Below are 16,115 nucleotides of genomic sequence, written 5' to 3' on the forward strand. Positions count from 1 at the left end.
TTAAACTCTCTATCTCATGAACTATAATTATGCCGATACGTTGTAAATTGATTTTTTTATAAACAAAAAAATAACGAAAAATTCATTAAAAATGCATACATAAATTTCAAAACGCCGCCATTTTGTTATTTTTGGATAGATTTCATTTCTCATAGTTCATGACATAACCACACTCATACTAAACAAGAATCTTTTTCGATTTTTTGTTTCAAATAAATCTTATGACCTGTAAGACAGTCGCCAGCGAGGTCCTTTTTTTCGCAGCGGTCTACGGCGCAACGTGCCCTACCTCGGGGTTATCATGAAATTAATTGAAAATTTTTTTAAAAGCTACTTAAAAGTACTATAAATATACCTGCAAAAATCGCGAGTGTCTAGATTTATTACTTTCCTCAAAAAAAAATCATGAAAATAGCCTATTTTTCGGCCTTACTGATGAGAATGTACCCTTAAAATTCGCGTAATAGTTTAATTTATTATTATTTCTTTATTATTATTATTTATTTTTAATTTGTGCTGAAGAAAACCAAGTAAGGTCGAAACGGTCACATGTTTTATTGATCTTTGGACAATAAATTATCGAATATTTTTATAACTTATAAACCTTTAATTGTTGAAATTTGGTCTCTCAACTCTCTCAATTTGAAAATACTTAATTTTAAAACTTGAAGAGTTAGGCGAATGGATTTTTTATGGTGAATTCGATTCCAGATAGATCAAAAGGTTTCTAATTCGGAAAAAAGCATGATAGTACCGTAAACTCTTTACGGTAGTTTCGCCTGGTGCGTAATTGATTGCGAGTTCTCACATTTTCATGCCATCGCAGCTGATGGGTTTAACTCGAAACTAAATTTGCTCTTCCGGCGCTCAAAGAGTTAATCGCCGGTCCTTCGACTCACGCACGAGCGGTAGCTCAGCTGGCGCGAAAGTGGCGTACCGTCGATAAGATTAGAGACGCCAATCCGTTAATCTGTCGTTATCCAGCATTCCCGGGACCCGGCATGACATCGTAAATCTGCGCGGCGTGGCGGAATTTCAGGTCTCCGCGAAAGTATTTCTCACTCTCTACTTCTTCGCGTGGATCAATCGATTTGCCATTTCCGGGACGATCTCTTCGACGTTGCTTCCACACATTATTCTTTTTTTCTGTCTCTCTGTCTTTCTCTCTTTTTCTGTCTCTCTCTTATTTTCTTCCCTACAACCCCCTTGAGCGTGTCCGAGTGCTCTCCTCAGCGTTCGTCGTTTGTTTCATCCCCTGAACCAAGCAAACAACCGAACTTTTAGTCTAGCAATCCCTTAGACCGGTTTATACGAAGTTAGTGGAGAGGCAAATTCGATATCAAGATCACTCGTTCGTTCCTCGAAGCGAGCTGGTTAGTATGTATTTGAGAACGTTAGCATTCGTGAAACATAGGGAAGACGCGAGAAACGCGAGATGGCGATGAAACAATCCTTCAAGTTTGACAGAGATTAAGAGCGATGCCGCGATGGCAAGATTTTCGAGGGTACACGTCGCCCGAGACGAACAAATATTGATGGCACGACGGGACGAAGTTTCTCAGAGAAATCGAGACTTGCCGACTTGTTCACGATCTCGCGAGTGGCCCAGCCGTTCGAACGAGTCAAGTGGGACGGGTATAAGGAGGAGGGATAAGCCGGTTTATACGAAATTAGTGGAGAGGCAAATTCGATATTTTAAGATCACTCGTTCGCTCCTCGAAGCGAGCTGGTTAGTGTGTATTTGAGAACGTTAGCATTCGTGAAACATAAGGAAGACGCAAGAAACGCGAGATGGCGATGAAACAATCCTTCAAGTTTAACAAAGATTAAGAGCGATGGCAAGATTCTCGAGGGTATAACACGTCGCCCGAGATGAACAAATATTAATGGCACGACGGGACAAAATTTCTCAGAGAAATCGAGACTTGCCGACTTGTTCACGATCTCGCGAGTGGCCCAGCCATTCGAACGAGTCAAGTGGGACGGGTAGAGACGCTCTTGAGATATCGGCGTAACGAGGGAAGGTCGAGCATACATCCCTGGCGGTACGAGGGCTTTCCATTCGCTTACTTGCCCGGCAACTTGTCTCCCACTTGACTCACTCGTTGACTACGGATGAGCGGGTGCTCGCGAGTGGCAACTAGCTCGCGGCTGACTGAAATATGGTTACACACAGGAAGACAACGATGTCCGTCCACATACGTGTGGAGCTTCCAGGATATTCTCGCTACGCCGCGCCGGTCCATGTCGCTGCACCGAAACGGATGGCTTCCTACGTCGCGGTAAATCATAATAAGTACGCCGGTAGCGAGCAATCGGTAGTGAACAATCAGAGAGTCATATGTGAAATATCTAACATCTATGCTTAGAGAAAATTAGTTTTGGTGACTATAATGTGACAATTATTTGAAATTTTAATATCCGCAACTAATTTTATAAAGACGAAAATGTAAATTATTTAGAACTATCAAAACGTAGTCACGGCAACAAATGTGAAATAACTTAATATTTGCAGCAGCAATATAAAAATTGTTAAAGAAACTATGTTGATACAGTTGGATGTAAATTTTAGAATTTTATTAATTGTATAAAGTATTAAATAAAATATAAATATATATTATTATTATTAATAAAGTGAAATAGCAAGGCAACTATAATAATACATAAGCTTTTCTCTTTTTCTCTGTTTCTTTCATGTATAATAAATGTAAAAACGTTCTTCCATTTTAATATGTTCAAACATTTTCTAAAATAAATTATTGTGCTGTAATGACACATTATAATGTACTTTTTCTATTAATAATAATTTTTCGTTAATGTTGTTATTTTACATTATTATTTTTTTATAGTTCATCTAACTGTATTTATTATAAACGGTGTAACGATATAAATAACATTACTATGTTTCTTTAATTCATTATTTTTCTTACTATAATTTTATAATACACAGTTGAAATACTATTTTTTCTTTATTTTTTCTATAATTGCTAGTGGTACTTTTTTCTCTGAGCGTAATAGCGACATTTAATCACATTTTTAATATCCTTAATTTATTGATATTTGATGATAAATACACAGAAAAAAATGATATATTCACAAGTTTAATTGAAAATAACCTTGTCAATTCAATACTAGTATTGATAAAATAGATACATCGTGCTCTTGTTTTAATAAAATGTTATTTGTTAATACAAACGTTTTTATTAATACTAATATTGAATTAACAAGATTATTTTCAATTAGACTAATGCTCTGTTTACATTATTTTTCCCGTGTAAACTGAAATATCGCGGAGTTAGAATTCTGTAATAAAAGCTTCAAACGGAGACACTCTCTGATACTTTACTTATTGGTTGACGTACCGTGTACAAAGTTCGAAGTTTGGAGAATCTTGCGAAACAAGATGCCACCAGGCAGTTTCGTTTACGAGAGCGCGACAATTGCTGCCCTTCCGTCGTGTTACGTTAGTGTGCTCGTTAATGTTTCTCATTTGTATCACAGATAATGCGCGCACTCGAACTTGCCTCTCTGCTAATCTCGGATAGACCAACCACTCATAGTCTAGCAGTAGCGCCGAGCTATCAGTCGGCGTAGATGACGAGCGCGCTTATTTAGGGGCGACGGAGGTAGAAAGCCGCGTGGGCGTCAGGACGAACTGAGATACGGAGGGAAATAAGAAGAGATATCTCATAGCCGTGGGAGTGAGATCGTTATTTGTCTGTTATATTTCTGGGCCGGTTGCACCAACGTTGGTTACCGCTAACTGCGGTTGGCTAAATCTCACCTCTATCTATCCGCGTTATAGCGAGAATAATCCGAGGGAGCGGAGAGTGGGTGACAAGAATTAGTTAATAGTTAGAGCTTATCTCCAAAGTCTGTCCTGTTATACATATAGCTAGTTAATACGAATAATTATAACATAAACTTACTTTTCTCGTTTATGACATAGCTAGAGTTTAGGCAGAATTTAAATTTTCTTCCGCTTAACAACTTGCTTAAACAAGGCTGATAATATATTAAATTAATCTGTTATCTTTGTGCAATATTATTAACATAATTCTGATGGATATAATATTCCTTCTTGATATTGTCGTTACATTCTAGTAAGGAATTTACTAAACGGTTAGGTGCAACTGGTCCTTAAGCCTAATTGCATCGTTACCAGTAAAGTTAGCCAAATTTTCTTTGTCCGTGTCGCAGTTAGACCATCAAAGTCTAGAGAGGAACTAGAGACACCTAAAAGGAGAGTCAGAATTAATCATGCAAGGCTGTCTCGGTTGCCATTAGGTTCAACGACATTGTCTTGATCGAGTTTACCGTAGTTGACACATAGGGCGATTGATCTCCAGTCGTTGTAATTAGGCCTGGCACTAGAGAGCCGACCGAAGTTAGTTAAATCCGCGGTGCAACCGTTGGTGCAACCGTGCAACTGATCCCGTGTCCGTCCACGTGTCCGTCTGACGCTATCTTGCACTTGTGCTGTCTGTCACGTCGTCCACGTGCACCGCGAACACGCATTCCACGAACAGGAAATGGGTGTATTTTATTAACCAACGTTGTTATATCGGCATTAACGCCCACCCAGTTCCCGTGGTGGTGCAAGTCGTCCTCGTCGACGATGGCGGCGGCGGCGGCGCCCTCCTCCATGGCCGCGGCGCCCGGCCCAGCATCCGCCGGCGCCTCTTCCGGCACCCAGGGTGGCCAGGGCGTCGTACTATGTCCACGTACGCTGTCGCAGGTGCGACGGTCACGACTACGCCGGGCCCTCACCGAGGCGACCTCCGAGACCGTCAACTACGTCAAGATGGTGCGAGATGACGATTTTTCGCTATCAAAGTCCTATTATGCGCGTATACCGGGTGTTCCAGACTTCAACATGGCCCCTCGCCACGATCTTGATCCTTGAATTTTTAACGCCTCGGCCTAAAAGAGGCATTCCCCGAAATTTTACTGTTATTCCAAATTTGCGCATTAATTAATCAAAAATGTTTCTTCCTTTTTTTTTGCTCATTTATTTACGCTCGTGACAAAACTTGTGTTTTATTATCATTCCATTTAACTGCCCCGTCATTTGTATTAATTTGAATACATACATAAAATAATATGCGGTTGTGAGGGAAGCACGCGACTTCTGGGATACCCTGTATGCAAATATGCCTTGCATAACGTACGCACATGCACGCACAACGCGATTATACTAGTGATGATACTAGCGGAAACGTTCGACGGGAATGTTTGACACCCCGTGTAGACGTTATTAAATAACGACGTCTGGTAGAAATGGTCGATGTTATGCTTCCGCGCGAGCTTCCCATTTATGGTCTTTCACACCAGACGCCGTAATTTCATTTACGTGCACGTAAAACGTGGTGAAAACTGTCACGGACACAGCACAATTTGCAACGTATGAAAAGATTTGATAAAAATGTAGGAATGCTGTGAAATTGTTCTCCAATCTACGCAGTCATAATGGTAAGTTGTTAGTGATCGAGCATGCATTAATTCGTTAAATCAATGCTTTTTTTTAAACGCATTTTTACGGTTGAGTTATTTTCGATGTTTGACAAATTTTAGCAGGAGTTTAAGCGACAAATAATCGTACCACAGAAAATATTTGATTGCTGGAGGAAGTTAAATACATTTAATTCCAAGTTTAGTACACGTAACGTAAACTATAGCATCTCAGAAATAAATGCGCGCTCTTATCAATAAAAGAGATTTGAGAATATGAGCCTAAGAAGTTATTTAAAAAATAGCTATTTCTTATTATAAAATAATCTTCATTTGAAAGTATACTATACTGAAAATATATTCAGTACGTACTATGTAGGTATTATGTTATCATATTTAAACAGTAGAAATGTAGCTATAAATATTACAATACGCGGAAGCTTACACGGGCGCATAAAAATGCAAAGGCCATGTAAAAAAAATGAAAGCATTTGCAATAAAATCTCACGAGTTTTCGCGAGCTCGCGTTCGCGTTAAGGAAAGTGCATCTGGCAAATATTGATCGTAACAATCTGCGCTTTACGTCGCTGTACTTCTCGCGTACGGGACGCATTTCCGTAGTAAACGGCGAAACGGACGAGACGGGAAATAAAATAAAATCCTCCCACGAGCGTACTACACGAGCGAACGCCTCCGTATATATGCGCGCGGTCGGTAGCGGAAATCTCGTCTTCGCGCGCGCGAGAACTTTTGGTAGCCAAGCACGGTTTTGGTAGCCAAGAACGCGAGTTGTCGGAAAAGATTGCTCGACCGAGCGTCACACAAAAACTTTCGCGAGTTCCATTCCGCGAGACGTATACACAATTTACAAAATCCCTTCTCTTCCACTGACGCCGCCGCCGGCAGACTTTTCTAATATCGCGAGAATTTTAAATCAGCAGCGAACTTGACGTGTATTTCTAAATATCCCGGAAGATTACCGCCGCGCGTCACAAAGTAACACCGTATTTTATATAAATGATAAAAATTGTTTTGAATAGAAAATTATTTTGAGCAAAAACTGCAGTTTATGGCAAGGCAAGGATTTCTTAATTGATTTTTTTAACCTATTTTTTATCAAATTTCATTTTATAATATTGTTACGTTACATATTGTATGAAAATATTTAAATAAAGTAATAATTTTCGTTATCGCGTGAATTTTCATGTTGGAGTAAAATTAAACAATTTTGATTTGCACGCGCGGTGAAACGTAAAAAAAAATGGCGCCGACGCTGAATTTGGAGTCGATCCAACGATGTTAAATTCCCGTACACCACGCTCGTCGATTGTTATGTGTAACTACGGAGATGTAATTCTTTGATTTTTATCTGCAGAATATAAAAACGCTTTCCAATAGCTGACCTAGCCGTAAATATTTCAACGCCAGCTTTTCGCGCGATCGTTTCCTAGTATTTCGGTTAAAATGCAGATTGGCAGATTTATTATGTTATATATTTTTAAATCTCTTGCGCATAAATTTTCTGACGGAATTCCCAGCGTACTCTGTTTTAGTTTTTTTTTACCTAAATTAATAATTAACTTGATTCAATTCACGTATTTATTCTTTTATTATATGTTTTTCCGGATTTTAACACACTCGATCACTAACTTCTGGAAAAAGGATAGAATAAAAATTATGACTATTAATTTAAACTATTGGTAAAAATTATAATCTTACAGATCAGTCGTGTTGTAGTAACTTTATTTTTAATTAACAAAACGCTCGAGAGGGTTATAAAAATTACAAGTATAAAATATATTTACAATTGAAATGTATATATTGTCAAATTACAACTACATCGCATAAAGGTAATGTTCAGTATGTCCCCCAACAACCACGACGTACACAAGTATCTTGTACCGTAAGTAGAGTCAGCAAGCATGAGCGGACTCACGTAGTTTCGTGTTTCGCAAGCGTTTCGGCGAACTTTCGAGGGAATGCTTGCCGAATGAAAATGGCGTGTGTTTCCGTTCTAGACGTGGAACGCACGATTTCCGCCGGATGTTCCGCAAACATCTACAATGCCCCCTTCGATCTTTCCCGAACGATTCCTGTTCAAACGCCGCTCAATGCGCGTTCCACCGTGTACATGCAAGATATGTTCTCACCCACGTAGTTAATGTCAGCAACGTGTACAGGACGATCCAGAAGTACCCGCGAGGATCTCGATGTGTATCGAGAACGAAAAATATAGATATTGTATTACCTCTAGCGTTTATATTAGACTTTTACGATGCTTTTACGATATGCTTCAAGAATCTCGAGATTCACGTACATCTGTGAAGATCGTAGATCATATAAATCTAAAAGTCCACATTTTCAATCCCGATAATCTTGAGAATCTCCTTGATGTATTCTTAAATTTTTCAAAGAACTTGCATTTCCATGCTTTTAATTTTTTTACATTAAAAAGCTCTATATTATTTCTGGTATTACATAAGAAATTAAATGTTTGAAAGAATTTAACGGTTTCACAATTTCCAAGTCTTTGGATTATTCAGCATTGCACCGCGTTTGCATTTTTAAACGATCAGATCCCGAGCCGTCAGTTTTTTTTTCCATGTGTCGGACTCCCGGGTTCTGATATCCGGAGATTTCGGGATTCTTGAAATCCTCGTGCGAACGTCTCGCCACCTCGGCCACCTGACGCTTGGGCCAAAGGCGGTACTTCCGGATCGCTCTGTACAGCATGCTCTCGCACGCCTCGTCGCCCGGTACCACCGGCAGAAGTTAGTTCTGTTTCCCTTCCGCCAACCCCGACCTGCATTCTCAAATGGCCGTGTACGTATATCAAAGGAGCGCGAAGCCCCGACCGGATGGAATTCCACCACGGCCGCTTCGCTCGCTCTTTCTGTTGCCCTTTTGCGGATCGGCATAAAGCGGCTTTGCGCGCGTGTCAGTCAATTGACAAACGAGAAGCACGCATTGATCTCAGCTCGATCGACGCGCGAACGAGATCGAAAGCGCGTCAAAACTACCCCACGCTTCCGGCAGCCGTCTTTTACTTTCTAAATTTTTTATTCGTTAATTCTACATTCTTCGGTCGACTGACGATGTTGAAGAGATCTTAAACTTGTACAGTTCAAGATCTCTTCTCCAATCCTTCAGTTTTCCGATTCCTTTTTCAGTAACGAAGAACGTTTTTTCTCAGAATTGTTTCCAAGATATTTGCAATAGATTATCGGAAAAGAAAGTAGAGCCAAACTTAACTGAAACGTTCCGCTTAATTAGATCAATTTTTATTTCCCGAAATTGCAATTTTATCGCTGTTTGACCAGGAATGATATAATTATAAATACTCTGCTAGTCAATTCTTAACAATTACTTTGATTTAAACTTCAGATTCATAATATCTATGATTCTTGAATTTTACGAGCGAAAAATCTTGAAGTACCACCCTCGCAATCCATCAAATGGCGGAAAAACAACGTGAAACAGCAGATATAAACGGCTGTTCTTGAAAAGCGTTAAGAAAATAGAAATCCGGGCCGTCGTCGTTTAATGGCCGCGTCGAGATTGCGAGTAAAAAAAACAGAGCCAACGGATCAGGAAAAAAAGCCGATCGATCTGCCCCGATGATCGACGAGTACGAACAAATATAGAACAAATCTGAAAAACGTCGATGTCCCACGTTTCAGAGTGCAGGTGAGCGTTGATACTTCAACTTAAGTACGGAGTACGTTATAGTTTCTACACGAGTATTGGATTACCCTCAGATTTCTCCAGGCCTCCTCCCCCCTTTTTGTCTGAAAAGAAGCACTCGTAGCTGCACGGAGTGCACAAAGTTTGGTGCGAAATTTTATAGCGCGCAACTTCCCCGCATTATGTGCAAAACATCGAGAGAGGAATTACTAATTTGCAAGCGACGCCGCCGTTACACGTTACAGCGAAGAAGACGATTATAAAATAACGCCGGCAAATTGTTGACATTTATCTAACCTTTTTAAATGTTAGGACGGACAGGAAGAAGTGTTAAAGTGAAAAATTTTAACGGGAGAAGTCCTTTTATTTATCCATTCTGTCGTTTCAATTATAACGAAAGCCAAACAGGTTCATGTATTTCTCCTCCATAATAAAGAGCAGCGAGATTATAGATTGCGCTTTTACAGTATAACGAATATTTCAGGCTTTAATTTTAGTAATTCACGTTTTCTCTCGCTAGATTTTTACACCCACACTAGAATCATAAACAGTTTAATCGATCTATTATAATATTAACCGTTAATTAAATATCTACTACGAAATATTATTCTGAGATACTACAAGTACATTAAATATCAATTACAAAAGACTCTTGAATTAATATTACATAATTACGAATCACCAATTTCTAACTGAACCTTGATGTACGCGCTTCTCAGACTATTATTAAATCAATATTAAATTCGCATTTATCAGATTTTAATTAAACCGTTCGTCCTCTAAAATCACACGGCGCAATATAACGTTCTGAATCTATCTCGCAATTTACTCTTGAATGACGTAAAAGTCTTCCGCCATATGTTTCGCGCTTCCTCCATTAAAGCACTCGTCGAACATTGCGTAAAATACCGCACGAGAGTGCGCGAAAAAGCGCAAATTAGTCGACCGTGAAAAAGCTGAATAGGATTCGAAAACGTAATGTTTAATCAATTCTTGTCGTTCTCTTTGCGTCGCCGTTTCCACGGCGACTTCCCAGTTACGGCAATTTCTCTTTTCATAAATCCGGCAAAAAATGTTGGATTACCGCCGGTTACCGTCGCGTAACCGATTCGCCGCGGGCTTCGCGCGCGCGCGCGTAACGTCGTAATATCCCACGAGAAAAGCGGTAAGCGATTTCGCAAACAATAATGCTTCGCAAGATTTCACATTCGCGTCTAATACGAGCGTCGCCGCACCGATTATTTCGAGCGACGGGCGATCGCCGGCGAACGACGGCGAATGTCGTGATTCCAATTGCAATCGTTCGATTGACGTTTTATTAAAATGTCGAAATCCCGATTTTAATGCAAGCGCAAGCGGACGGAAGTGGGACGCGAGCGGATATTGGTTTCGAGAAGTACGGGCCTTTACGTCTTTTGTTCCTCGCTCCTGCGATTTCTCATCCGTCACGCTTTCCCACGTTCTTTCCTCTTCCCACTTCTATTTCTCTCTTTCTCCCCGTTTCGTTCTCTCGCTCAGGTATTTTTTTACGGCGGCGAGTTGGGCGAGCCAGCTTATCCGTGAAGCAATGCATTATCGCGTCGCGTGGAGCGGACTAGCCGCTTCCGGCGCCGCGACGTCTGATTTTATACGCCGGACAGATTTCGGAATGAGCCTGTTAACGTTGAAAAATTGCGTGCGAAGAACGTTTGATAGGGAAAGCCGTGTTCCCGCATATATGCGAGGACGCACGATAACACGCAACGACTATTAAAGAGTCTAGGCTATAATGGGAACGAGATAGAGATCGCGCGGAAGCGGAAGTAACGATGCCCGGCTATATAGCGGAGGAGAAATGTGTCGCGCGATACACACGCGAAATACATTAGCGCGAGGAAAAGTTTTCCGTCTCTCGAGCCACGTCTCTCCGTGAAAATTTCCGTTTTTATTCTCTCCCTTCGCGACCGTCGTTACGCGAAGACTTCGAGTTCGACTTCAACTTCTAGGGAGAGATAAAAGGAAGCTTGAGATAGTCAGTTGCATAATGACGAGATGGACCAAGAAAACTACTTCTAATTGTAAGCTCAATCGTCACTAACGTTAGACAACAATGTTGGACAATTATTCCCGCGATTATACTTACATTCGAACGAGAGCGATGTTCATCAGCGACGATAATGGGGGTCATTAAGCTTACGTACCTACTTAAATGTCTCAAACTAATTTCTATTAGATCTATGAAATATGGAGCGGGTCTCGTCTCAGTCCCGAGCGAACGGGTCGCGCTCGATTCTAGACCTCGGAATTATTCAAACGGTTCTCAAGCACCGACGATAATTGTCACTGGGACGAAGGGGTTGTGTCTTCTTAAGAGAACATTTATCTTTAACGAGAACAAGTTTAATAATGCTTTGCATCGAAATTAACCGCTTCGCGAATAAATTGCCAAAACGACTTTGGAAGGGACAGACACCTTCAAATGAAACCGCTCAAATCTGATTTAATTATTGTGTATTTTTGCTTGATCCTTTACAAAGTAATCTGTATACCACATTTTTGGAATCGTTTTTATGATTCATCGGCTTAAATACTACATGGAAAAGTGATGTTTATCAGCGACGATAATGGCGGTCATTAAACTTACGTACCTACTTAAATGTCTCAAATTAATTTCTATTAGATCTATGAAATATGGAGCGGTTCTCGTTTTAGTCCCGAACGAGCGAACGGTCGCGCTCGATTCTAGACCCCCTAGAATTATTCAAACGGTCCTCAAGCACCGACGATAATTGTCACTGGGACGAAGGAGTTGTGTCTTTTTAAGAGAACATCTTTAACGAGAATAAGTTTAATAATGCTTCGCATCGGAATCAACCGCTTCGCGAATAAATTGCCAAAACGACTTTGGAAGGGACATACACTTTCAAATGAAACCGCTCAAATCTGATTTAATTATTGCGTATTTTTGCTTGATCCTTTACAAAGGAATCTGTATACCACATTTTTGCAATCGTTTTTATAATTCATCGGCTTAAATACTACATGGAAAATAATTAAAGGACTAACAAATTATTGAGCATTTTACGAAGAGAGCGGAAGGAAAGGCTTGCGTCGGGGGAAAGTAGAAAACTAATTAATAGATGCAAATTCCGCTCGAGGTATTCTGAATGTGGAACCTAATTAGGACGCCAAGTTGGTGTAACAAAAAGCCGGGAAGCTAGACTGACTAACGCTTCTTGTAGGACGAGTTCTTTTAGGATAATAGTGCGACATGGATCTTCTTCTATAACTTTAGTTGAGTCATTACAAGATTCTTAATCTCGATAAGTTCTATGATGACAAATGTGCTCCGAGAGAAAAAGACGCGCCAACAAAGCCATTGTTACATAATGAACTCATTACATAATACGCAACGTAATTAAAAAAGAGCTTTTTATCAGGTAAAATTATTTATATGTTTCTATATATTATTGCGTTCTTTACGTTAATTTAAAACAGAATTAAAAAAACTATTCTGAGCGATAGTAAAAAAAACCCCGCGTGGTAACGCTATTTCATGTATCGTTTCTATAACTATATATCACTCTATAACTATCTATTGCATACAATTGTATGTATAAATTTACTTTAAATTTTGTGTATCTATCTATGTATCTATAAATATAAAGATATATTAATGTTTTTATTTATTAATGTTTTTAATGTAAAAATCTACATTGTCAAGATATATTACAAGATATATTATGTACAAGATATATTAATGTTTTTATTTATTAATGTTTTTAATGTAAAAATCTACATTGTCAAATTGTCAAATTTTAGCTATTAATTGGGTAATTTTTACATTTTACATACTTTTTTTACAGTATAGATCGGACAGCCAGATATATCAAAATCCTATCCCGCGATCATTCCCGAATTATCGCTCGTCCGGAAATTTGAAGGTGGGTACATTTCTCGGCGAGTGAGGTTGCGGACTGACATAATGGCCGGATGAAAAATGAGGCCGGGAACACAGAACACCGCGCTCGCAACCGAGCGCCGTCGGACATGCCGGCGTGTTTTACCACTGGCAAGTAGTTGTGTAGCGCGCGCCGGAATGCGAAGGATGGGTTTTTCCTTCTCGGTACCGGCGCGGCGGCGGCGGGCCAGTAGTACATCACGCGCCATGTCAGCCGCAGCGCATGGTCGCCGTCAACAATGAAAACGGTCAGGCGCATACGGTTAGGACGATTGCTTTGAACGTAATTCCGTTTTATGACCTGTTTACATCACAGAGAGAAAGAGAGAGAGAGAGAGAGGGAGAGAGAGTTACGGATGAATGTGCGATGAATTCGCGGTTGGTCACGTGAGACTTCGGGTTTTCCAAAGGACTTAACGAAGACGAGGTATCCCGGTGAACTGAACGGCGAAAGTCGATCGTGCAGTCGGTGACTTCTGATTAAGCGGAAACACATCCGAACTGTCGAATCCTGTTTAGTTAGAAAGTTGAAAGTTTTACGAGAAAGGAGCAATTACGAGGAATTGGGAAAACATGGGAGGTCGGCGTGAAATTCGTCGAATTTACGAGAATAAGAGTTTGTTAATTCTCGCGTTTGTTAATTAACGCGAATCAACATAATGCGAATCATAGATCCGCTTAGCGAGCTGCGATTTCCCGTTGACAGGTCGAAAATCACGAAAGAATTTTCCAGATGACGCGCGTCGCAGCGTATAATTAATTAAACAAAGCGCGTGTAAACGGCCATCGGTCGAATCTTCGTCTATTTACGTCCGATTCTCGTCGATGTGATTGTCGTTTAGTACATAAATGTGATAAAACATGAACGATAAAACCTAGCTCGAGGTAAAATATCTGTTTGTTAGTTTTGCGCGCGTAGTTTTCTCCAACCGGCGCGACACGTTTTTTCAGACCGCAAACCTATCTTGCGGCGTTTTTCCAGAAAATGATAACGGTGGCGGATAAAATGCCGCGCGGGCACGAACCTTGTTATAATCGTCCGAAAAAAACTGCAAGGTTTTACCACGTCGTAAAAGAGTGGCACGTACATAATATTGCACATTACGGCGGGTGCTTTTTCCGCGCGGGATCTTCCGGCCCCGCTCATAAAGATTGCTGTTAAAATTGCACGTTGCAAATGTCGTTCGACGTCTTCGCGCACCAAGTCCCCGTGTTTCAACCCGTTACATTAAGCCCGGTCTACATAGGCCGCAGTTCGCAAAATGCAAGACATGCACAGTTTACTTGTCAATCTAACCTCTCTGTGTATAGAGATTAGATTGACATGTGGACTGTGCGTGTGTCTTGCGTTTTGCGAACTGCGGCCTATGTAGACCCAGTAGACCGGGGTTTACACCGGGCGGCGGTTGTATTTTCCCCGCCGTGATTTCATCCCACGCGACTCGGAAGCGAGGTTCAACACTCCGAGTGTCGGAACGTTCCGCGCATCCCGAACTCTATACACTCCCACGTATTATTTTCTCATCGCTTAGGTATATCTGGCAATATTGGATTAATATTGCCGGTATCGAATATTTTATCTCAGCCCCCGCAGCGTGATATGAAATACAGCGCGATCGCGAACTGTTCGCGATGCAGAACGCGTTACGTTAATGGAACAACAATTCGCTCCGGGCGCCTTAATGAAACGCGGTTTAGCGGATGCACTTCCGATGTATGTACAGTACTTGTTGTGTTGGTCGCAAGTATCTTGTTAATTATAACGTGTGCTCGTCGGGCTTGTTGAGTAATTGGGAAAACAAGCAGACAATGCCGATCGATCGCGCGACCAATCTAGTCGTCACAAACATTAAGAGATTTTCCAGTCCATATAGAGTTCCACGGAACTGCGCATTGATGCGTCCGAGTTCATATTTTTAACGACTACTAACAATAAATTTATTTCGGCATTGAATTCAAGGAAACCTAATAGATTCAAGAAGTGCATGACTGTTTATAAAATATACATATATTTAATAATGTAATTTTAGACGGAATGAGTAAAACTATCGACATAATAGATCTTTTTATAATTTAAACAAATAAAATGAATAATTCACATTTTAATCTTTAACTACACGGGTAAGGTTTGGCTGGACCCCAATCCGGCTATTTTTGTTACGTATTTTCTCAGTTGTGCGAGATATCAGTTTTGTTTTGTGACGTGACAAGTCGCGTCCGCCACCCGGACGGGCTCGGCCGAGGGGAAACTCGGGGGTGCTTCCTCGCTCGAAGCGGGGGAGGGCAATTGCGCCGCTTCGGCGGATTTATTAACAAACAGTTTAGATTATTTTAAGGGGATTGCTGGTTTGGTGACCGAACCACGTTGTAACGACCTTGAGTCGCCACGAGGGAAGAGACGGAGGACGCACTCAAGGAGGCGGCTGAGGGACATGGCCGTCGGTCGGGTCACGCCCGGACTTCCTTGCAAGCGCAATATAGAGGCCACCGTACGATTGACGACCTTGAGCTCGGCCGCCGCGGAAGAAACTAAGAGACCCCGGGGGACGCCCTGACGAAGTGAAATAGGGTGCGACGTCACGGCCCAGAGAACGTGCACGACTCTCTGGCCGCCACCCCGAGGGGCCACTTGTAGGCGTGGCCATGGCCCGTCCAGCCTGGCCCACGTAACGCCGGCCATAATAATCGCGGCCTGGACAGCCAAATTATTTGAAGAGACCGCGGCCGAAGCAGGATTAGTACGAGCCGCGCCGCAGGATAGGGCGTCGTTAGGCACTCAGGAGCGCGCCCGGATCGGCGAGCATTGCAAGCTCGGTGCGCCGCTGCGTAAGCGCGGGGAACCGGCGTGATCCCGGTGGACCATTGCCCCGTCACTGTTGTGCGGGAAGACGGAAGCACCGCCGATAGCCGTTCCGGATCGCCTGCCCCGAAGGACATTTTCTTGTAAGGTCACCATTCTGGCGTCCCCGCGTAAGTGAGGATTCGTTCGAGGCTCCGGTCTATATCGCGTTGTAAGGTACTTTGGATTATCTGGCAATAC

At 41.5% G+C, this 16,115-nt stretch overlaps 1 protein-coding gene across 3 annotated transcripts in view; it reads left to right on the forward strand.

The window, feature by feature from the left end:
* Positions 1-16,115, forward strand: part of Sk (small conductance calcium-activated potassium channel) — a 172,544-nt gene that overhangs the window by 65,189 nt on the left and 91,240 nt on the right. For 2 of the 3 annotated variants that reach the window (XM_071792920.1, XM_071792919.1), the window contains exon 4: positions 4,586-4,807. The exons of the other annotated variant lie outside the window; for it this stretch is intronic. In XM_071792920.1, the coding sequence (XP_071649021.1) occupies positions 4,586-4,807 (222 nt within the window). The remainder of the gene's footprint in view (positions 1-4,585; positions 4,808-16,115) is intronic. 3 annotated transcript variants of the gene reach the window in all.

Source organism: Temnothorax longispinosus, chromosome 11, assembly GCF_030848805.1.
Source record: "Temnothorax longispinosus isolate EJ_2023e chromosome 11, Tlon_JGU_v1, whole genome shotgun sequence".
Taxonomy (NCBI): Eukaryota; Metazoa; Arthropoda; class Insecta; order Hymenoptera; family Formicidae; genus Temnothorax; species Temnothorax longispinosus.